At 52.6% G+C, this 21,803-nt stretch overlaps 8 protein-coding genes across 8 annotated transcripts; 5 read left to right on the top strand and 3 right to left on the bottom strand.

Moving 5' to 3' along the window:
- Positions 1 to 1,442: 1,442 nt before the first annotated feature.
- Positions 1,443 to 3,016, top strand: ACET3X_006873 (uncharacterized protein; the record flags this gene model as incomplete). The annotated part of the gene is made up of 6 exons (XM_069453051.1): positions 1,443 to 1,450; positions 1,696 to 1,827; positions 1,968 to 2,012; positions 2,086 to 2,258; positions 2,380 to 2,615; positions 2,879 to 3,016. The coding sequence occupies 6 exons, from the start codon at positions 1,443 to 1,445 to the stop codon at positions 3,014 to 3,016; spliced, it is 732 nt and encodes a 243-aa protein (XP_069305641.1).
- Positions 3,017 to 4,715: 1,699 nt separating this feature from the next.
- On the bottom strand, positions 4,716 to 5,507 carry ACET3X_006872 (uncharacterized protein; the record flags this gene model as incomplete). Its single annotated transcript, XM_069453050.1, has 2 exons — positions 4,716 to 5,237; positions 5,295 to 5,507. The coding sequence occupies 2 exons, from the start codon at positions 5,505 to 5,507 to the stop codon at positions 4,716 to 4,718; spliced, it is 735 nt and encodes a 244-aa protein (XP_069305640.1).
- A 797-nt stretch (positions 5,508 to 6,304) lies between these two features.
- ACET3X_006871 (uncharacterized protein) lies at positions 6,305 to 7,612 on the top strand (the record flags this gene model as incomplete). The annotated part of the gene is made up of 3 exons (XM_069453049.1): positions 6,305 to 6,455; positions 6,511 to 6,995; positions 7,043 to 7,612. 3 exons carry the CDS (start codon positions 6,305 to 6,307, stop codon positions 7,610 to 7,612), a joined length of 1,206 nt encoding a protein of 401 aa, XP_069305639.1.
- A 792-nt stretch (positions 7,613 to 8,404) lies between these two features.
- ACET3X_006870 (uncharacterized protein) lies at positions 8,405 to 10,540 on the top strand (the record flags this gene model as incomplete). Its single annotated transcript, XM_069453048.1, has 3 exons — positions 8,405 to 9,100; positions 9,166 to 9,536; positions 9,583 to 10,540. The coding sequence occupies 3 exons, from the start codon at positions 8,405 to 8,407 to the stop codon at positions 10,538 to 10,540; spliced, it is 2,025 nt and encodes a 674-aa protein (XP_069305638.1).
- Positions 10,541 to 11,710: 1,170 nt separating this feature from the next.
- ACET3X_006869 (uncharacterized protein) lies at positions 11,711 to 16,379 on the top strand (the record flags this gene model as incomplete). Its single annotated transcript, XM_069453047.1, has 8 exons — positions 11,711 to 11,854; positions 12,097 to 12,996; positions 13,087 to 13,915; positions 13,974 to 14,041; positions 14,769 to 14,870; positions 15,274 to 16,238; positions 16,289 to 16,311; positions 16,363 to 16,379. The coding sequence occupies 8 exons, from the start codon at positions 11,711 to 11,713 to the stop codon at positions 16,377 to 16,379; spliced, it is 3,048 nt and encodes a 1,015-aa protein (XP_069305637.1).
- A 668-nt stretch (positions 16,380 to 17,047) lies between these two features.
- On the bottom strand, positions 17,048 to 18,277 carry ACET3X_006868 (uncharacterized protein; the record flags this gene model as incomplete). Its single annotated transcript, XM_069453046.1, has 2 exons — positions 17,048 to 18,066; positions 18,121 to 18,277. 2 exons carry the CDS (start codon positions 18,275 to 18,277, stop codon positions 17,048 to 17,050), a joined length of 1,176 nt encoding a protein of 391 aa, XP_069305636.1.
- A 134-nt stretch (positions 18,278 to 18,411) lies between these two features.
- On the bottom strand, positions 18,412 to 18,819 carry ACET3X_006867 (uncharacterized protein; the record flags this gene model as incomplete). Its single annotated transcript, XM_069453045.1, has 4 exons — positions 18,412 to 18,457; positions 18,512 to 18,566; positions 18,621 to 18,650; positions 18,711 to 18,819. The coding sequence occupies 4 exons, from the start codon at positions 18,817 to 18,819 to the stop codon at positions 18,412 to 18,414; spliced, it is 240 nt and encodes a 79-aa protein (XP_069305635.1).
- Positions 18,820 to 19,026: 207 nt separating this feature from the next.
- Positions 19,027 to 20,624, top strand: ACET3X_006866 (uncharacterized protein; the record flags this gene model as incomplete). Its single annotated transcript, XM_069453042.1, has 4 exons — positions 19,027 to 19,048; positions 19,302 to 19,644; positions 19,703 to 20,528; positions 20,595 to 20,624. The coding sequence occupies 4 exons, from the start codon at positions 19,027 to 19,029 to the stop codon at positions 20,622 to 20,624; spliced, it is 1,221 nt and encodes a 406-aa protein (XP_069305634.1).
- Between the last annotated feature and the right edge of the window lie 1,179 nt (positions 20,625 to 21,803).

The raw sequence follows: 21,803 nt of genomic DNA, 5'->3' as shown, positions 1-21,803 counted from the left end.
AACGGAACCAATGCAAAAATAAGAACGAATGCCTAAAGCGAAGATTAGTAGTGTCGCTACGACGATTGATGAAAGGATAGCCTGGCCATGTACGGGTATTTGGAATGAGGACAAGGGCGTCGCGTGGCAATTAGAAGGGGATTGTGATCAATACACTCATGTGGCGCCAGTCCGGCCCTTTCTTTGTAGTAAATGCCTGTTGCTTTCAACAACTAAATTGTCATCGCAAGTTCGCTAGGCTGGAAGAGGCTCATGCCCAATCCGATGAGTGATCGTAACCACGAGGAATATAGTGCAGCTACAACAGACAGTGTGCTCACAGAATCTTTCCCTGGATAAACATATTGCGAGATGCAGTATAGGTGGTGCAGACTTGACCGCTGCAGCTTTCGAGAAACATCTTCTGTCATCTTATCCAGGCCGATGCAAACTCTCGAAAAGATTGAGAGAAAATGATACTGCCAACCTCGGAGGTTGAGACGAACTTTGCGGCGACAGACGCGATAGATGGCGGCTTTCCGGATACATGTCGGCGCTGGCCCTGTACATTGCAAGGTGTTGTTGTTTGAAGATGGTGTTGTGGCTGGCCTTAGTAGCCATCCCCAAGAGACCGGTGTCCCGTATGCGTCAGGCTACGGCTTCTCTCCCAGCATCAAGCCAGCAGCAACTGCCACACGTGCCGGTTATATGCTAGAAGCACGGGTATGCAACTGAACACCTTCACCGCTCGCGCCGCTCCGGCAACTACGTATGGGTCGGGAGATACCGCATGTCCGAGTGCTTCATGCGCTCGTCTGTGCGATGAGGGGAACCTGCTATAGTTGCTTGGCATGAGGACGCGTCGGGCTCTGCTCTGCAAGGAGTCCTTCTCTTGCGTACAGAAATGCGATGCGCAAGTTGATGCGTCCACGGATGACTGGCTTCTGCAGAGAGACAATGTCGTGGTCCAAGCGCCAGCGATCGTCCGGAACGGAGTGTGGGGACTCATCCCATGTTGAAAGGCTTTCTGCGACCCGCGGGCGTGTCCACACAATGCATGATGGTCAACTCGGAGGATGCCAACTGCGCGCTCGATATCCGCGCTTCGATCGGCTGGAGAAGCTTGTCGCCGTAGCTGCATTACATCTGCGGACCTGAAACACCGTCTTTTGCTGTGGTACCCTTAGCCCCAGAGTCACTCAGCCTTCAAAACCACACTTGCGCACGCCCAAGCAGCAAACAAGCTCCCGCTGACGTCCGTCATCTTCTTGTCGTCCATCGCTCAAAGACTATGCAGTGCGCCTGTGCCGGGGAAGAAAGATTGTTATCGGCAGAGAGGTCATAAATGGCGAACAGCAAGTAAGTAATCCATAGCTTCTCAACTGGGTGGGGAAGCAGACGCCATCGTTTGCGAGCTCACCGCCGAGACGAGCTCACCGGGCCTCAACTAACGGAACTCAGGTATGAATATGTGCGCCAGTTTGAGCAGCCCGATGCTTTGCTGGCCAATACCTGGATCGTAGTACGGATAGATGGGCGTGGCTTTTCCAAGTACGCTCCCCATTTTCCTCTCCTTCACTTGCGTTGGCAAACTTTCTCGGTTCGGCATATGCAGGTACCCGTAACCATGTTGCATGAACGGATATTGCTGCCCTAGGCCAACAATCTCGGCTATTATCCACCATCAAGCGGGTATCGCTAACAAGACGCGAACAGGTTCACGTCCAAGTACGAGTTCGTCAAGCCGAACGATAAGAATGGGCTTGATGTCATGAACGCTGCAGCCCAGGCTGTCATGAAAGAGCTGCCTGACCTTGTCCTTGCATTCGGCAACAGCGACGAATACAGGTACGTTGCATTTTCTTTCATTCGAGCGTGTTATGTTTGAGATAAATTGGTGTTCCATCGGGGCCGCTCAAACTTCCCGGCATCGTATATACTGGGTGGGGTAGCATGTTTCGGGACTGCTTAGCTGACGTGGGCCGCAGTTTCGTCTTTCATAAGGACTGTGCCTTATTCGAACGTCGAGCCAGGTACGGAGATACTTCCATTGGTGCAACTAGTTCATCTCAGCTCGCGATCTGACCAGGACTGATCCGGACGCAGCAAGCTGACTACGACGATTGTGTCGACTTTCACCTCATACTATGTTTGGTCCTGGTCTACATACTTTCCGGATAAGCCGCTTACACCTCCGCTGCCCTCGTTCGATGGACGTGCAGTGTGCTACCCAAGCGATTCTAATCTTCGGGATTACATGAGCTGGCGGCAAGTTGATTGTAAGTGATATGATACATCTCACCCTCTCTTGTCGGCATTCTGGTTCTGGTTCAAGCCATCTTCTGTGACCTCCTTCTTGATCTTCCTATCACTCATGGATTGAATTTGACCGTCGCTCAGGCCATATCAATAATCTTTACAACACTACTTTCTGGACTCTGCTTCAGCAGGGTGGCATGGGAGCTCGAGAGGCAGAACAAAGACTCAAGGGCACAGTATCATCCGACAAGAACGAGATCCTGTTTAAAGAGTTTGGAATCAACTACAACAACGAACCAGAGTGCTTCAAGAAGGGCACGGTGCTATACCGAGACTTCTTCCCTACTCCGCCACCGATCGAGCAGATAGCGTCGCCAGTACTGTCAGACTTTCCTACGCCACCCATAGCTCAGCCAACACCAAAGAGAGCATCCAATCACCGTACATCCCAGTCCATCGAGAGGGCCATCCCTTATCTGCCAGATCAAAAGGAGTTGCTGGAGTCTCCAGAGCTTTGTTCGCGTCCGACCTTCTTGTCAACAACGTCAACTCCGTCGCCACCGCCTTCACCACCCAATATCTCGAGATCAGCATTCCCCAATCCACTTAGATCTAATCCGATTAGATCTGAGAACAACAGCCCTATGCCGGGTTCTTCTATGCCGCTTTCTCCGCCATCAACTGCAACATGGAACAACAACCCTTCGTCGAACGGCAAGCAGCACCTACCCTCCTTGACGCCTTTGCCTCTATCTCCACCAGTATTAAAGCCAAGTAGCAAGCCACCGCTGTCGTTGAATCAGCCTAATCCAACAACACGCACCAATTTCTCCCCGGTGACACCACAGGGCGACTTCCCCGCAGATTATCCCATAGCGGGCTACCGTCATCATACGAATATAGCGGTCAACCATGGGTTCTCACACTCCGCATCGGCTTCCTTGACGACCTCGTACCCACCTCAGGTGAAGCCCTCCCGGCTCAAACAACGATCGCCGAGCCAGCCTTCGCTGCCGACGTATTTTGCATCATCGAGCACACCTGCACCACCGAAACCGCCATCTATACCATTGCGTATCTCCAGTATTCCTGCCAACAGTAAGCCGCGCAAGCTGTCCTTACCGATCCATCGGTCCACCACAACACTCAAAGCTACACGTGATAGTTTCGATGAAAAAGAGAGTGTAATCAGCCCTCGAGAGACTACATCTACGCCACCCCGGAAAGTCAGCCCACCAATACAAAAGAACAAGGCTCTCCCAAGTCCCCCAATGAGTGCAGAGGAAGAGATGCGCACGCGAGAAAAGGTCAAAGGAAATAGTCCACAGCAAGAATGGAACAAGTATGCCATTGCACCCACCAACGAAACTGAGTCGCCACAACGAAGAACTAGCGATTCAGACAACAGAGGCGGGCACGTCTGGGGCCAGGGTAGTGTCTCCCATCCGGGCATCGCGGAACTCCACGCCGTTTCTGCTCCAACGCAATCTGCACCTACATCGGCATCGTTGCAATACCCTCATTCAAGCCCAGACATTCACACCCTCTTATCGTCGACGACAGCCACCGGGCCAAGTTCCCAACCCTACCCCACTACCCACCCCTTGCCCAGTAGCCGACCATCTACCAGCCGCAACAAAGACGCCAACCGGCCCAAGCCCTCCAAGTCAAACTCCTCCAGGACTAAGCCGGACAAAGGCAAACAGCCAGCAGTTACTACGTCCCAACAAACCAACGAAGGGCGCCCGGTACCCATGAGTCGTACGCAGAAAGACAAGGATAGAAAGAAAAGGAGCAAGGCGACTGTGCTGATGGAACATGTCGATATCATCAAGGACGAGTTTTGGGAGAAGAGACCTTGGATTCTGAGCGGGAAGACGGGGTGAGTTTGATCAGGGCAGGGAGGGTTTTTTGGGGCTGCCCCTCGTCGACCAAGCTTGGATTTCTTCTCTTTCTTTCTGGCTAGATTATTATTATTTTGATGACGGGGATGTATGATACTGGGGGTAGGAGGAAGGGTGGTTGTAAGATTTGGGTATTGGTGTTCATGTTGATTCGAGTAATCGAATAGTACTCGTTCTTTACAACATCGCGCGATCTGTGTTATACAAGGCGGCGCGTATATGTAGGGTATCTAGGATTCTCAAATCTATCCGTCTTACGCCTCAGACATCTTATTTGTTTTGGAGTTGTCCTTGCGGTCTTTACCTTGAGCCTTTATTGGGCTGCACGAAGCCCGTCATCGACATTTCCTGCCCCTTTGTGCAACTCTTCCAAAGATGTTGTCTCGGGGGTCGATAGAGTGTCCACAGGATCCAGCTGGTTGAGTTGTTATTATTGTTATAACGATGGCCCCTGAGACGTTCTGCAGGCGCCTGCGAACAATATCCGATCTGAGAGATACGTGCAACGCACAACGGGTTGATGGCTGACCCGCTCGTTGGCTGCTCTCTCCAGGTGTCGTCTTTCCATCACTGTTATTGTGCCTTGGCTGCCTCTTTGCTCTTCTTCTCCTTTTTATGAGACTTTTGTTTCTTCTCCTTGACTCCTTCGACGGGCTTACGGGTGCGCGTCTCAGTCTTTTTCTGGATGCGACGAAGAACGTATTGGTCGAGCGTCTGACCCTTTGCCTTTGCGCGTGTCTCGTAGTCGGTCTTCTCGGCGGGTTTCAGCTTGGCCAGCTTCTTTGCCACAGCTTTCTGATCGTCCTTCGTTCCGTCAGCATGACCCTTCGCCTTCTTGCTCTTATTGCTGGACGACGCGTCTACCAGCTCTCGCTTGCGCTTGTTCTTCTTGTCCGATTTCTCATTGGTAGGCGCAGGTGTTTCGGTGTCGGATGCAGATGTAGGGGGCGTGCTTGTGCCAGAGGACGGGTTCGATGCGTCTGTGGTAGTCGCAGAGGTGTCTCCGATGGTACCCCCGATCATTTCGCCCTTTACGAAGAAGCCATATAGACCGCCGCGATAGATGCCTTGCGTTCGGATCTGGTCGAGTGTGCTCTATGTCAAAGGTTAGTTGTTTGGTCGCGCGCGTGCGAAAAAGACATGAGCGCATACGTCTTTGCCCGTGCCAATACTTTGCAGGCTCTGGTCGAATGCGCGCAACCACCACTGGTCGTCTGTCGTGTGCGCGGCCTTCTTCTTGCCGAGTCCTAGCTGGTCATTTTTGTGCGCGATGAGAAGCGGCTTTTTGATGCCGCGGCCAGATTGGTCGAGAGAATGGCCTGAGCCCTGCCAGCCTTGCTTGCGCAGATATGCCTCGGCGTTCATGGCAGCTGACGTGAAGGAGTGATAGCCGTCTTCGCGTGTCTGGAAATTTTGGTGGGGAAGTCTTGGCTACCGTAGCGCGATTGACTTGCGGACCCCCGAGACCGTTAGCTCTACCTACCCTCTACAGTGCACTCTATGTCTTGCGCATGCACGTGATGAAAGGGGGGAAATCGAACACTCTACTCAGGTAGCCAAGGTAGAGGACGTTCAATTTTTCCCTTCCACCGCATACATAGGCGTTGTCAGGGTGTTGGCCTACCAACTCCACAGAGAGAGAAAAAAGGAAATATATGGAGAGCTGCTCCCATTTCTTACCACTTGCTGCAGTAGGTTCAGCGTCCAGGTCTCCCTCTCCAGCTCCTGGCGAAAGTCGAGACAACAAAGCTAAACAGAACTTGGCACATCTAGATATCTTTAAATCCTTGTTGGGCGATGCTATGTTCACAATCACGTGGGGCTGAACACGTACGAACAGTAAACCAGCAAATGTCGTGTACTAGGCCGTCGTCAGCTAATGAGAAAGGGCATGACCAAGGCCTAGATTGTCTTCTTCCTTTCGTAGCACCTGCTTATGATGCGGACCGGTTCGTTCTTCACTTTCCACCCGGTCAGGTCGCAATTTCCCCTCGACTCTTACCTTACACCTTTTCCGAGAACAGAGTCTTTCCCTCTAATTCGCTTCTTTGTACACACTATCTACTCTCACTGAATTTGACTTTGCTCAAATATCACCTCTTTTGCATGCTACCTTTGGCTGTATCAACTTACAACGATCTGATTAGACAGTCATACCAACCATGGGACATATACAGCTGTTGTGGCTGCTAACTATCGCCGTCAGCGCTGCCAGTATCCAGAGCAGAAATAGGCAGCAATATGCGGGCATCCAATTCGCTCCAGACAGGAAGCTCTCGGTTACCGTCTTCAGTGATCTTCACCTCGGTGAGCGTAAGCTATCATATGCATTATACGCCTGATACCGGGTCTCACTGACATTTCGTAGCTGATTCCCTGCGCAGTCGTCCCTATGCAGACCTCAAGACGGTTGGTGTTATGAACTCTGTTCTTGACAATGAGCAGCCTGACTTTGTCGTTCTGAATGGCGACCTGTTGTCTTGCGAATGGGTTGGTCCTGCCAACGTGAACACACTGGTCGACCAGATCATGGCGCCGCTCGTCAATCGCAATCTTCCTTTCGGTGCAACGTTCGGCAATCATGACGCATCCAAGACCTGCAGCACTAGAGATGTATCTGAACACATGTGGTGGGATGTCAAGGGTCGGAATGGCAAGAAGCTATCCTTCACAACGCAGTCGGTGGCTGGCGAGGTCGATCAAGTCGGCTGGAGCAATTACTTCGTTCCTGTTTACAGTTCCGATGATGCTTCTGAGCTGAAGATGCTCATGTGGTTCTTCGACAGCAAGGGTGGTCGCAAGTATCAACCAACTGGCGTCGATGTCAGCGTTCCAAACTGGGTTGATGAAAAGGTATGCGACATTTTCTGCCATGTTTTGTGCTGTACTAACTCTTGCAGGTCGTCGAATGGTTTCGCAATACCAACAACGCGTTTACCCAGCAACACGGCCGCGCGATCCCCAGTATGGCTTTTGTGCATATCCCAATTCATGCGACGAGATCTTTCCAACAGAACGGGCGTGACCGGAAAACGAACCCAGGCCTTAATGAAGAGAGCATAGGACATCAGGGCGATGTATGCGACGGCACTGGAAACAACTGCAAGTACGGCGGCGCCGACATTCCATTCATGACGGCGCTCGTCGAGACTGAGGGACTCATGGCCGTCTTCTCTGGTCACGACCATGGTGTAGACTGGTGCATGAAATGGACCAAAGACCTCCCCGGCAACTCTCCTAAGAATGGCAATGGGCTAAACATCTGCTTCAATCGCCACTCGGGTTACGGCGGCTACACGGATTGGACACGCGGTGCGCGCCAGATCGTTGTCAAAGAGGACATGTTGGACGCGAAGGTCGTGGATACTTGGATTCGTATAGAAAACGGAAAGATCTCAGGACAGGTGTCGCTCAACGCGACTTTCGGTATAGACCAGTACCCTGTGGTGGACAGATCAAAGACCTCATAGCCTGAGCGAACGCGACTACGTCCGCCCTATTGAGATATCGGGCCGGCTATATGCTTCTTACCGGGTTTATTGTATTTTGCATTGACGTGGAAGTTTGGAGGCGTACAATACGTATCATACTGGTTAGTAGCTCAATCTGACATGGTTCCCTATTGCACATGGTAAAACTTGATTAAGTGCTGCGTCGGAATCGCGTAGGTTTCAGAGTCCCGCTTTTGTTCAGTCATTACCGTTGTGATTTGAGCGGACATTGGATCGGACTTGTGGAACAAAGTCTATTGGCCCCACCTGCACGCTCGAAAGGGCAACCGAGCCACATGACGTCAGGTTCATTCAATTCCAAAACACCAACACTAGGGTCCCGAGCGCATCCGCACAAGCTCGCCAGCGGAGCAAGCACTTTTTGTGGACCTTACAGCCGCTGCTAAGCATGGCGAAGCATCTTGGACAGTTAGTCTTCGCGGTCGCTGTATCGCCAGTCGCGCCCTGAGCGTGGCTCTTTTGCACCGACGTGTTTTGTTGTGCACATTTCCTTTTTCCTTTCGAGATACCCTACATGACGGCTCATACCATCGCTCACCCTTCATTATGTCGTATCTCGAGCGTCAAACGACGCGCATCACCGGTACAGAACATGGTGCTCGTCGACGCAGCGTCCTCAATCCTTCATCGTCAAACAAGGTGCCCAACGCGAAGAAACCACGTACACGACCCCCGGCATCGCTACGCGACCACCTCCCATACCCTAATTCCACTCTGTCTCCCCCTTCGGGACCATACTCTATAGGGAGCATGGAGATAGAAGTTCCCGTAGAGGACCCCCGACCCATCTCGAACATAAAGCGCAAAGGCCGGCATCTTCTGCAGTTGGAGACTGTTCTATTCACACTATACTACCCTTCCTCGGTCGGAAGCGGGAATGGGAAGGCTCCAGGAGGGGAAAAGAAATGGAGTCGAGAGACATGGCTTCCAAGACCGCGCATGGAAACAGCCAAGGGTTATGCGCGTTTTGCCAGCATACCGAGCTCTATAAGCATTGGTATTTTTGGCGCGACCACCATGCTCACGAAGCTGCGTGGCTACAGAAATGCTCCTCCTGCGACTCATTGGCCTCCAGAAGGCAAGAAGAACGGGTATAAGATTAAGAATCAGCAGGGCGATCCGCCCAAGGGCATGGGCAAGGAGCCCACATTCCCTCTGCTGTTATTCAGTCATGGTCTTGGGGGCTCGAGAACTGCATACAGTAGCTTATGCTCCGAGTTTGCGAGCTACGGCTTCGTCGTGTGCGCGGTGGAGCACAGAGATGGGAGCGGGCCGCGTACTTTCATCAACCACAAGAAACGAGGGAAGCGGAGAAAGGATCCCCAAGGAGGAGCTAAAGCAAATCATAGTAGTTGCGACGAGGATGAAGGGGACAATGAGCGTTTCGACAAGTTTCGGCACCTGGACCACACCGAGGAGGAAATTGCGCAAGGCTACCACCATGTCGTACGTCTCTGTTGGGTTCTCTATGGTAGTGGATAGTACGGGACGTGATTGGCTGATCATTGCAGGACTACATATTTCCCAAAGACAACCCAATGGATACTTCACCCAACAACGAGCACGGCGTAGACGGCGAACTTCGGAGTGCGCAGATCGAGATGCGTCTCTGTGAGCTTGAGGAAGCCTACCGTGTACTCAAAATCATATGTGCTGGCGATGGAGAGGAGATTGCACGGCAGAACCTGCGCGGGGAAGGCTACGTTGGCGGCTCTTCAAGAGGCTTGAATGGAATCGATTGGGCACAATGGAAAAACCGTTTCCACGTAGACAAAATGACCGTCGCTGGCCATAGTTTCGGAGCAGCGACAGTGGTAGAGGTGCTCAGGCATACAGAGCGATTTACCAATGTTCAGGCTGGAATCATCTACGATATTTGGGGGTATGTACATCTGTCCCTCATTACATCGGAACTAACACACTTGTAGTGCGCCTGTGAAGCCACCAGTGGAGGACCCGAAGCACCGGATACACCTGCCGTTACTTGGTATCGCCAGTGAGGCATTCATGTATTGGCAGAAGAACTGGGATGCAGTCATGTCTCTGATGAAAGAGGCCAGCGAGCATGGCGCCCCTGCGTATCTCTTTACTGTCCGGGGCTCCGTACACATCAACCAAAGCGACTTCTCGATCTTGTACAAGCATGTCTCATCGTTATTCCTGAAGGCCACTGTCCATCCGCAAAGAGCTATTGACCTCAATGTCAGTACAAGTCTCGAATTCCTTCGGCTGGTAACACCGGATTCTGGAGGTGGGAAGTCAATCATTAGTAGGTGTATGACAAATGAGAAGATTTTGGAAACGCCTCTCATGGAAGACATACCCAACGAGCACCGACCGACGGATGAATGGATAGCCGCTCGTCTACGAGTAGACAATGAATTTAGGAAACGACTGGCCGCTGGTCTTCAAAGGAAGTTTCGGCGCAACTTCCAAGGCGGCATGGGCACTGGATACACTACTTCAGATGAGATGTGGTGTTTCCACAAGCCTTCGGATGAAGATCTGCAAAAATGGGTCAACGCAGAAGATAGGGGAGAGAAGCGCATAGACGAAGACCGAGCCACCGCGCCAACTGAAGAGAGTCAGAATAGCGATCATACAGTTGCCGATGCTCTTGGATCTGCATCGCATACTCGGAGCGATTCCGAGACGAGCGGAAGTACACTGCGAAGTAACGATGAGGGAGATGTAAAGCATGGACCCAGCTATCGAACAGGGCATGAGGTGCGAGATAGATATGATGATGCTGAGAAAACCACGTCTGGAAAATCGGGAGGGGTGGAGAAATCAGCCGCTACAGGACAGGGTGAAGATGCACCGTCAAGTAATTGGTTGGGTGTTCTTCCCAAGCTTAGAGATGGACCGGGTCAGGGGTCGGCGTAGTTGCAGTGCCGGATTGGGTGATCATACACAAGCTTTAAACATTCTTGACCGGACGCTTAAAGAGCTAGATTTAGACAGGTGCAAGCAGTAGGCGCGGTATGCTCGCCTGGTAGGTTGGGGTGCAGAGCAGCAACATTGGAACGCAACCGATGTTGGCTATCCGAACAACCCGGGGGGTTGTATGGTCTGAAGAGCAGAATGAAACTGATCAGCACCCTCAAGACTGTCAACCAGGATACTATTAAGCACTCACAAGACCATTGCGCATCTAGTTGGAGCGGTTTAAGCTTGTTTAACTTTGGCCAAACTACCCAGGCTCGTCATCAGGAAGCTGAGAATGAAGCGCATGATGGACTGACCGCTGCAAGCGGATGAGATTCTTGGCTCTGCGTGATTGGTCTTGGTACTCGGTAGTTGCCGGAGCGGAAATTTAGCGTTGAGTAATCATGCTGCAAATCGACCCGACCTGCACCAGAGCGACAAGACAGACTGCGAAACAATTGGCCACATCTACCCACCAAGATCTCATAACCTCGGGCTGAAACATCTCGTCATCGACGATTTGCACGAAGAGTCTGGGAATCGTACAGATCTGTGCGCGGGGACAGCAATGTAGATGGCAGCAATCTCAGCAGAGAACCCACACGGCCATGAACCCACAGTGGCACGGCCAGGTACTCGTCCGCACCTTTCGTCCTACATGAACTAGCCGCAGCCTGTGCGGAGATGCGCATTAGCCCCATGTAACAGCGGACCCTTGATCGACCTCGAACCTTATGAGCTGAAGCAGCCGTATGCTGAGTCGGACACCGGACAATCTTTTGCTTTTCCATGCTGGCTGGCTTGCGTCACGTTGGACTAGTTCTGGACGCCAGACGACCCGGCGATCGCTTATTTACATTTGCACAACGTCTTCCCGCTACTTTTACCCGATTGCGATTACTTCATCGAGAGTCTGAACAGAGGATTCCTGCTGTTCTTATTACAGGTGAACGATAGCGGTGTTTTAAGAGTCGGGTCGGAGCGAGAGCATCCCGCAGATTCCGGCTTCGGTCCGCTCTGCAATCCCTCACAAGTTTCGCTACAGATTCCACCGATCCCCCTTCGGGGACTTACCTCCGGCGTCCTCACTTTGCTCGTTCTGCAGTATCAGAAGCGAAGACCAGAATTATGACGAGCTCGGAATCAGAAGAGCAACCACACACATCCCGGAAGCGCTCGCGCAGGAGCAATAGTGGCGATGACGGTGGTGCTGGAGGAAAGAAGGCTAGGGGACGGCCCCGGGTCGATACGCAGGATGCCACAGCCGCAGATGTGAGTGGAGACGTCGTGTCTTTTCTTTTCTTCTACCCTGATTCATTGTTACTCAATCCTACTGCGGAATGGAAGACGATGAATCCACACCTGCTCTGATGGAAGAAGCTGTGAGGCAGATGTCAATCTTCGTCGGCCCCTATGGACGACCCGCAAGTGCCCATCTCATCGCTATCCAGCATGATTCATCTCGCAACCCAATGTCCCAGACTACGCGTCGGCAATGCTGACATACATGGCAGAGACGAAGGACTCAAATCCGTCTTGCTCAGCGAGCTTATCGTCAACGAAAAGAGACGACAATCTCATCGCTGAAGAACCAAAGCATACAGCTACACTCGATCATCGAGCAGATGAACAAGACTTTTCTAAAGCTAAATGAATCGACCGTAAAGTCAGGTTTGTTGCAATTGAACCCGACTTTGTCGCATGAGTTCAAGCTGGTGATGGAGACATTTGCAAACTTGGTCAAGACGGCCAGCGAGGGGCAACATGAGGGCGATGAAGATGGCGAGCAAGGGTATCAGGGAACTGCTGAACGCAATGGTGCACAACAGCCAGTCGAGCCGGATGTCGAAGCTCAACACGCCGGATGGGGCTATTCCACCGCCTCGAAGCCAGATGATCCGAAGCGCCCACAACAACAGCAACAACAACAACAACAACAACAACAACAACAACAACAACAATTATCAACACCGGACAGCTATCTCGCACATATCAGTGCCGCCTACGGTAATGTAGACACCAGCAGGAACGATCTTATATCATGCCGTGTGTTTCCACCCGGCTCTGTTTTCGATCAATCGACCCGGACTTCACAACCTCCAGATGACCCCTCGTCTTTACATACTTCATCGCAACCAACACAGCTTCCCTTTGGCCTTGTGGACCTACACAGCCAACAGTCAACACCCTTCGCATCGTCAAATCCCCACATCTACTCCGTCCGTGTACCAACGCCTGAAGCCACCCCACCAATAAATAGGCTCCCAACACCCCCTCCAACCAAAGTTCCGACGAAGACACTTCAACCGGTGACAACATATAGTTTCGAAGAGACTACGTTTGCTAGGCGACTGTCCAGGGCGGCGCTTGAGGCGGGGTTCCATCTGCTGAGTCGCGCCAATGATCGTCCCACGGTATGTACCCAGCTGCTCGATATACGAATTGTCTTTCCAGCCTCACTGCTCGACTCCAATGACAAAGAAAAAACTAATCATCGTAATTAGGCGATAGATCGCGTCTTCAAGCTCTCTCTATCCCACCAATCTCTTGATCAAATACGTAACCGCTTCCGGATTCTGATGTCCCGCACTATTGGTGAAGACCTGGACTGGTGGGACACGCCTTTCATTCATCTCGGTGGTGCGGGAACTCACTATCCCCGAAGTGATGCTGCGGGCCACATAACACATGTCAGGAATGGATGGAACTTGCGGCAAGTTGGACCACCAGAGAGGCGGGTATATATAATAGAGAACACAGAAGACGGCAGGAGTAAAGAATTAGGCGATTTGGACCTCAGTGGATACGAGGGTGAGTGGTTTGACTGCCACGACGTGCAAGGGTTCTTGGAGGATAAATACGCGTGCAAGCTCGACCCGAGAAGTTCGTTTGCAGAGTGTATTATCGACGAGGAAGACGAAGAGGTACCCGAAGTCCACGCCGATGCACTACGACAACGTGCAAACATGACAACGGAGCTGCCTCGTCTCAGCAATAGCTCTACCAACACATCAACAGCTCCATCAACCACTTCGACAAATCGATCGGACCAGCCTTACACCGTGGAGCATGACGGGGCCTTTGGTCTAGGCATCCCATTCGGTCACACTGGCGACTTCCCCAAGCTCATCAATTACGAACTCTCGTACGATCAGACTCTAGGATTAGATCTCGCCCCCGGATACACTTATGATTTCTCGCATCCCGATGGCTTTCACATAAGCGACATGGATCTAGGCATGGGCACGATGGACGACGTGACTTCAGCTTTGCCAGTGGTGAAGCAGAAGCGGAGAAAACATGGCTGGGTCGACGTTTCAAGACTTATCGATGGTGAGTGCGAACGGTCACGCAAGACGAATAGTGTCAAGGTTGGCTAACAAACTGACAGAAATCATTGTACGTGGCGTTTGTCTGGGGCGGTCGGCGGGATACAGACGCAAGGATGTAGCTCTAGCGGTGCGAAAGGCGTTGGTGCATGACCATTGAGCTGTTGGTTTCAAGTAGTGGTATTGAACGCGTTGAGATATCCGGGCACTACTAGAAGAAGTAGCATGAGATTTGCTTTTGATGCCATTCCTGCGACCCATCTCAGGGACCTCTAATGACTTGACGAAATTTGTATCAGAAAAGCCATGATATCGCATGTACATTTGCGCACGATCGGTTCCTGAGACATGAGCACAGGAGAAGGTTGTACCATGTTGTTGCAAAGGTATCGTTCCGCTGGTTATGATGAATGTCACGTGCAACGCTAGTGTAGCGTTAGGCGCTAAGGAATCGGCGCCCTCAATGATTGCCGGGACGCCGCTCACTAACACTCATACATCCACATCCACGAAAGCTGAGGGCACCCCAACACGTCGTACAAAGCCTTCCGTCTGGGCTCGCGATATCCGTAGAAGTTACTTGACAGCGCAGAAGCTTCCTCAAGCGCGCGCACCTATTTGCAGCCTCAAGCGCTGACGTCGCCTGCCTGGCTTGCCTGCCTATTCCTCAAGCCTCTGCACGCGAGCGACCATCGCAAGCCTTTGTGCAGCCTTCACAGAGCCCATATCGTATACTAGATAGCTGAGCCCATACCAAGCAGTCGCCACCATGTCAAACTCGGTCGTGGTTAGTATCCCCTGGGCGCGCATGCGAGCGGTGGAAGGGTAAAGGCAGGCTTGCTAACAGCGACAACCAGGGCGGCGTCTACCAGCAGATCATCGAGAAGGTGGTCCAGACGTCGCAGAACGACTTTGAGGAGTCTGGCGTCGACCACACCACCCTCGACGAGATGAAGCAGGTATGTGGCAACCTGGCCTCTACATCTCAGCCCTCGCGCCTTTTCTTTCCTTTGTCGCAGCACCCCGGCGGCCCCTGCACCACACCGCTCATTGCTTTTTCCTCGCATTTCTCGCATTTCTTGTCAAAAAATGTCTCGCGTCGTTTTTGCTCGCTCTGGCGATGGCGCCATGATCGCCTGGCTGGGACGTTGGGCGGCTGAAAGCGGGGCGGAGTTGCCGGTCGGTGTGGCAGCTCGGGGGCGTCTCAGTATTTGGGTCACCTTCTTATAGCCCCTGCACAGCTCCCCCACCCGCCAAGACCAACGCATCACTTCCCAACACGGCATAGCCCGTCACGTGACGGCTGTTCTCACACAATGTCTCACTGCACAGCTATGCTGAGCATACACTGACTATCGCTAGGGTTGGCAAGAAAGACTGTCTGCTCTCAAGATTGCCCACTTCCCTTGGGACCCTGCTCCTGAGCCGGTTCGTCAACCGCCTACTGTGCCGTCCAACGTCAAGGTTGACAATGATATGCCTCCCGTTTCCGGCCCTCAGGACGGTTTAAATTTCCCCAATGTGCCCGTCAAGACAGAAGGAGGATATCAGCCCCCCGTTGCCAACTACCCTCCAGCCCAGACTGCAAACAATGGTTACGGTGGCAGCTATGATCAAAACACACAGCTGGCGAATCAGCGCGCGGCTGCGCTTGTCCAGCAACGCATTCAGCAACAGGGCCATGTCCAGCAGCAGAACTTTCCCAACCTTGCCCAACAAGGACATTTGCCGCAGATACCAATGCAGAATCAGCAGCAGCAGCGGATGATGGCGCCACAACAACAGCATCAACGCCCGCCACAACAGCAACAGCAACAGATGCCGCAGCAACGTCCCCCACCCCAAAACCACATGTACACGTCACAGACTGATGGTTCGGGTGATGCCATGGCCGACTGGGAGGCGCTGAAGGCTGCACGAGCTGCTGATGCAGTAGAGCGTATGGCAGCGGACGACTTCATGCGTGCCCGCGTCGACGCCATGGCTATGCGCCAGGACAGTGGACTCATGGTGCCACTCGACTCGATGCCAAAGGGCAAGAAGCGAAAGGCTGCCGTGCGTGTGTTACAGACCGAAGACGCAGAAGCATCCTCGAGCGCACCGGGCCCAGCTCGCTTTGATGGCGACGACGATGTCAAGCCTGAAGAGGATCCGGATGACGCAATCAACTCTGATCTTGATGATTCCGAGGACGAGCTCGGCGATGGCGACAACAGTGATGATGACATGGTTGACTATATGCTCTGTACCTATGACAAGGTCCAGCGCGTCAAGAACAAGTGGAAGTGCACGCTCAAGGACGGTATCCTGACGACGAACAAGAAGGAGTGAGTTTTGCGCTGAGATGGCTAAAGAAGAATTGCTAACGATATGGAAGATACTTGTTCCACAAGGCAAATGGTGAATTCGAATGGTAGAGCATTCGCAAACCATTGCTAATGCCCGTGGTAGCTGAACTCGAGTTCTAAGTCGCTCCGCGCAGCGCACGAACAACACCCGATCGAGACGCGAATCTAATACGACGGTAACAGAAGAACCGCACACGTCGGACCCTCGTTCGCGACGGTTACTACGGCTCAGTACGAACATCGATAAAGAGGGCATCAGATTGAATAACAAAGCCCGGCACTACGTATATGGAAAGTTAAAAAAGTAGAAAGAAAGTAAGAAATCCCCGTAAACGCACGCATTACTTGAAATCATGGATCCCGACGCCGGGGTGTGGGCAAGATTTGCAGGGTCATGATAGTCAAATTGAATTCTTGATTGGGACAAGATTATAGGTCTGGTTGGTTTCCCATACCACAAAGCACAGGCGCATTGGCTCTACCACACTCGACATTTTCCTTGGGCGGAGTTTCCTTGGTGCATTGAAAGAGGATAGTTCACGTATGGAGTCATTGTTGGCGGCAGGAGCTCGGCCAGTCTTTAGCTGGGAGGCTGTTCTCTGCGTCTATGAAAAGAAGGATCTTGGCAAAATCAGCACAAAAGGCATTGTACGAATCGTGGGCTTCTCCTTTTGCTGTTTTCGTCTGGAGCAGGAGTTGCAGACACAATAGACAAACAGATTCGGGACATGCTGAACAAAAAAAACATCCATCATCCTTGCTGTCCGTGATTACTGCAAGCATAATCATCAAAGCGCATCTTGATCTCCGCTCTCTTGGCCGCTTCCGGTCCCGTTGTGGATAATGGTTTCATCAGCATCGCCAGCCTCGGCCTCTTCATCGTCATCGTCTTGCACGAGTGGGACGAAGCGGAAGTCGACGAAACTTAGCTTGGCACCTGCAGCGGCTCCAGTCGCGGTCTGAGAGCTCGGTACGCCAGCCTCAAGCTCGATCATGAACTGCAAACTCAGTACACCTTGGGTATCTGCTCGTATACTGACTTTGGTTGCAACACTCATGGCGCGCGCAGCCTTTTGTATCAAGCTGAACTTGTAGGATGAGCGAAGGACAGCCTGTGGATCGCTCAGCTGGAAGGTTTCGAGCAGATTGGTTGCTTGATCTGCTGTCTCGTTGTTGGCGTTGAGATTTGTAGATGCAGGAGTGCGGAAGGCCGAGGGCTGAGGCTGGTTGTTGAACTCGACGCGGGCAGAGCCCAGAGTGCCGGACGATGCTAGGGCGAAGAAGGGTTTACCGCGTACTGTCTTTGCATACATGGTGAGCTTCTCTGGGCTTGTGGATGATAGTTCTTGTATTGCGTCGTATAGCCAGCTGCCTCGCATGATGACCTTGAGAGCAAGGGCCTGGCGATCAAATGGTATCTCGTCTGCGTATTCGGGCTCGTATGTCGTGAGGTCGCATTGTGTGCGTATGCTTGCCTCGGTCAGAGTCACGACGAGCGGAGCACCAGGGTTATGGTAGCTTATCCGACACAGGTTGTTCATGCCCCCCAGTATGTTGTTTCCTGTAAAGGCTGTGCTGGCCGGGTAAGGAGCGTCGCGCGCCCATGGTGGCCTGGATGTGGAGGGGTCGGTGAGACCGAAGATCTGAAGGGTCTCGAGGAGAGCGGGAAGGGAGATTTGAAATGCTGGCGTGGATGTAGATGGTGGCTCGGATTCGTCATCGCTGTCGGAGTGTTGGGAGGTTTGCAGTGGGGCAGGCGCATTGAAGGTGTAAGTTGTGAAGAGAGCCTTGTCGAGGAAGGCGGAAGCTATTGCGGCGTCAGTCTAGAGAAGGGCGCAGGGTTGGTTGGGCGCAGACGTACCTTCCATGACGCTTGCCTCATCGACAGCGAGCTTGACGCCAATGTCGCTGATCTGGACGTGGGCCTTGTTGGAGAAGGCGATGCAACGCAGGAGAAGATACAGCTGTCGGGCAGAGCTCGACACTGCGCTAAGGACCGGGGGCTCGTCTTGATCCATGGTGCTGTGTTGTGAGTGTATGGGATGTGGGGGATTGCGCAGGTAGAATCGCGTGTCTTGAACTTTTTATTTGGTATTCGATAGATTGTACACAGAGCATGCCCCTAACGCCGGACCGAGAAGTAGGTAGGAAACTAGACGTAGACGCCGACTGCGCAAATCATGTACACTGCACCGAAGCTGTTTGGAGTCAGTCGCTGGCCGCCGCATCTTGCGTCTTTCGAGGCCACGTACCCGAATGCTAGTGCAGCCGGACCACCGAGAACGGGGAGGTTGACGAGGGATCGGTCTGTTTGCGGATAAGCAGAGGTTCGCTGGAGAAGGGCAAGAGTGTGTCGCATACTCATGCCGAAGAGCGTCGTCAGGACGAGGGCTGCGCGTCGTTAGTATAGCTCCACCACGACCAAGCACGAGAGCAGAGCTTCCAACATACATGTGGCTAGCAGCACGAAGCCGACGGTGAACTGCGTGTCTTTTCCAATGGCCGGGCTAAAGGGCGAAGACGCAGCGGCCTCCCACACGTCTACAAGCGGGCTCGACATGTTTTCTGGGGGTGCAATTGCGCGGGATCTTTGTATTCTCTTGGGTCGCCGTGAGAAGCTGCTTGGTGGCCTTTGGTTGCTCGTCGGCCATTGATTGGTGTGGGGCCGTTAGCGTGGGAGGCGCACCTTCCCCGGCATGCAGTCAACACCACGCGCAGGGCCGAGAGAAGGCGCGACTACATAGCAGAAAGCGCCCTACACCACAACATGGCGGGCGCACCCGATGAAGGTAAGTGCCCATATCCTCGTCGCCCCTCGTGTCTCTCCATGGCCCTGCCACCGTCGTCGTCGTCGTCGTCGTCGCACACGTCGCATGTCTCCCCGCAACACCATCCCGCAGTTGCGCGACGTGTTGGGCTATCCCACCTCTCCACCAACTTCACCGCCCCCTCTGTCTCCCCCCATAGCTCCTTCACAAACACGTCCGTCTTCGCTCGGTATAGCATCCCGCGAACTGCCAGCTGACCCATCTGCTCCCAAAGCCAAGCGCAAAGCGACTACCGACCCTCCCAATGCCTCTCCGAAGCGCATAAAGCAGGACCCCTCGACCCCCTCTGCCCCCGCCGACGATGCGCCCGCACCCCCCGTCAAGCGCATAGTGCCATTCCCAGAGAAACCGGCGGTAATAGAAGAGCGCAATGGGGAAATCGAATTCAGGGTCGTCAACAATGATGGCGAAAGGGAGAGCACCATCATCTTGACGGGCCTAAAGTGCATCTTCCAGAAACAGTTGCCCAAGATGCCAAAGGACTACATTGCCCGCCTTGTCTACGACCGAACACATTTGAGCATTGCCATTGTGAAGCATCCTCTCGAGGTTGTAGGGTACGTGTACGCCCATTATCCTCGTCTACTATCAATCACTGACAGTCACATTCTATAGTGGCATCACATACCGCCCCTTCGACAAAGGCCAATTTGCTGAAATCGTCTTCTGCGCCATCTCATCAGACCAACAGGTCAAAGGCTACGGTGCCCATCTCATGTCGCATCTCAAAGACTACGTCAAGGCTACCTCGCGCGTCATGCACTTCCTCACCTACGCGGACAACTATGCTATCGGCTATTTCAAGAAGCAAGGCTTTACCAAGGAGATCACCCTCGAAAAGTCAAGATGGATGGGTTACATCAAGGATTACGAGGGCGGCACCATCATGCAGTGTAGCATGGTGCCCAAGATACGCTACTTGGAGAGTGGCAGGATGTTGTTGAAGCAGAAGGAGTGCGCAAACGCAAAGATCAGGGCTGTCAGTAAGAGCTACGAAGTCCACGCGCCCCCAGCACAATGGGCAAAGGGAGAGTTGAAAGCCATCGACCCCTTGACCATACCTGCAATCAAAAACTCGGGTTGGTCGCCTGTCATGGACGAGCTCGCCCGCGCGCCCCGCCACGGACCAAACTACAACGCCCTTCTCCACCTTCTCAACGACATGCAGAACAACAGCAACGCCTGGCCTTTCCAACAGCCCGTCAACAAGGACGAGGTGCTCGACTACTACGACGTCATCAAAGAGCCCATGGACCTTGCTACCATGGAAGAGAAGCACGAAAAGGATCTCTACCCTACGCCCGAGGACTTTATCAGAGATGCAAAGCTCATCTTCGACAACTGCCGCAAATACAACAATGAGAGTACGCCCTACGCAAAGGCCGCAAACAGGCTGGAGCGGTATATGTGGCAGCGGATACGTGATATTCCAGAGTGGTCGGTAAGTACTTCATCTTCCACGACAGTCTACACAGGCACAACGGGATCACGGCTAACAAACCATCAGCATCTCGAAGGCGAACTAACAGGAAAGTAAGAGCTTCGGTCTTTCCATTCCTCTGGGTTGCCGCTGTGACATGGGTGTTGTAGTAATCTGCATTGTTCTATCAATAGTCTCGTTGTTTTTGTTGTTGTCTTTAGCGGCATTGGGCTGGTGCATGGTGTACGGTATGTTGTATTAATCAACGGGGACTTGGTAGGCTCGTTTATACCCTTTCTCGTACACATCTGATTTGAAATAACCGCACCTGTTGAAATAACCACTCATGTTAAAGGAATGTCCGCCGCAGCAAAACCAAAGCTTTGTTTGCCTCCTGTGCTTTGGAAGGATTAAAGGACCAGCAGGTTTAGGCTTCGGTATCACACCTTCGAAATGGGCAGTTATGCTCTGCTGTATCTAACATGACTACTGTATCACATGGAAGTATAGGAGCAAATTGGTCTCGTCTCGTCCACTCGAGACGTCGCACCCGTCTTGTGACAGTGCCTTGACATGAGACGGTGCTACTCGCAATCACTGACGTGACGAAACACATCTGCGTGATTGCCTGTTCGCCTGTCTGCCTTCTTGCATTGTTTCTAATATCGCCAAACAACGATTGGTAGCACCGAGTACACAGTCCTGACCCAACATGTAGGACCAGGCACATGGACCTAGACACATCTGACCTAGGTAGGTAGGACCAGATTCTGTGTCCAACCAAGACGAAGCGGCTGGTCGTCTTGAGCTAGGCATGTGCGTTACCCTGCCGCCATGTCAAAATGGTGTGTCCCGTAACCTTATCGTGGCGTTCGAAGCGTGTTTCTTGTATTCTTTTTGACGCGTTCTGGGCGAGGCTTTGCGGTTGGGTAGTGTGTTGTGTGTATGGCTACGGGAATGGGAGTGGGCTAACATGATGCGTATGTAGTGGCCAGGGGCATGCAATGTGCGTATACTGGATTCGTGACGTGTTCGGTGCGATGTGCGGCGTGCGAGTACGTAGATGCCAGATTCGTGAGCGATGATGGTACGAGAGGAAGTGTGTTGGGTGTGTTCGCAGGAAAGACATCCTAGCTGGGGCTAGAAAGAAGCGTAATCTGACAGACTGGTAGTACTGTGGCTCTACAATGCAGACTCAGTACTTGGACAGAATCTAGTAAGTATTTCCAAACACTTGGTATGCCGGATTTGATACTTTGTACAGAGTCGACTCGTGCACTTCCTCGCCATTTCAAG

This window comes from Alternaria dauci, chromosome 6 (assembly GCF_042100115.1).
Source record: "Alternaria dauci strain A2016 chromosome 6, whole genome shotgun sequence".
NCBI lineage: Eukaryota > Fungi > Ascomycota > Dothideomycetes > Pleosporales > Pleosporaceae > Alternaria > Alternaria dauci.
Note: the sequence above shows the minus strand (reverse complement) of the source record. Positions and strands in the feature narration are given on the sequence as shown.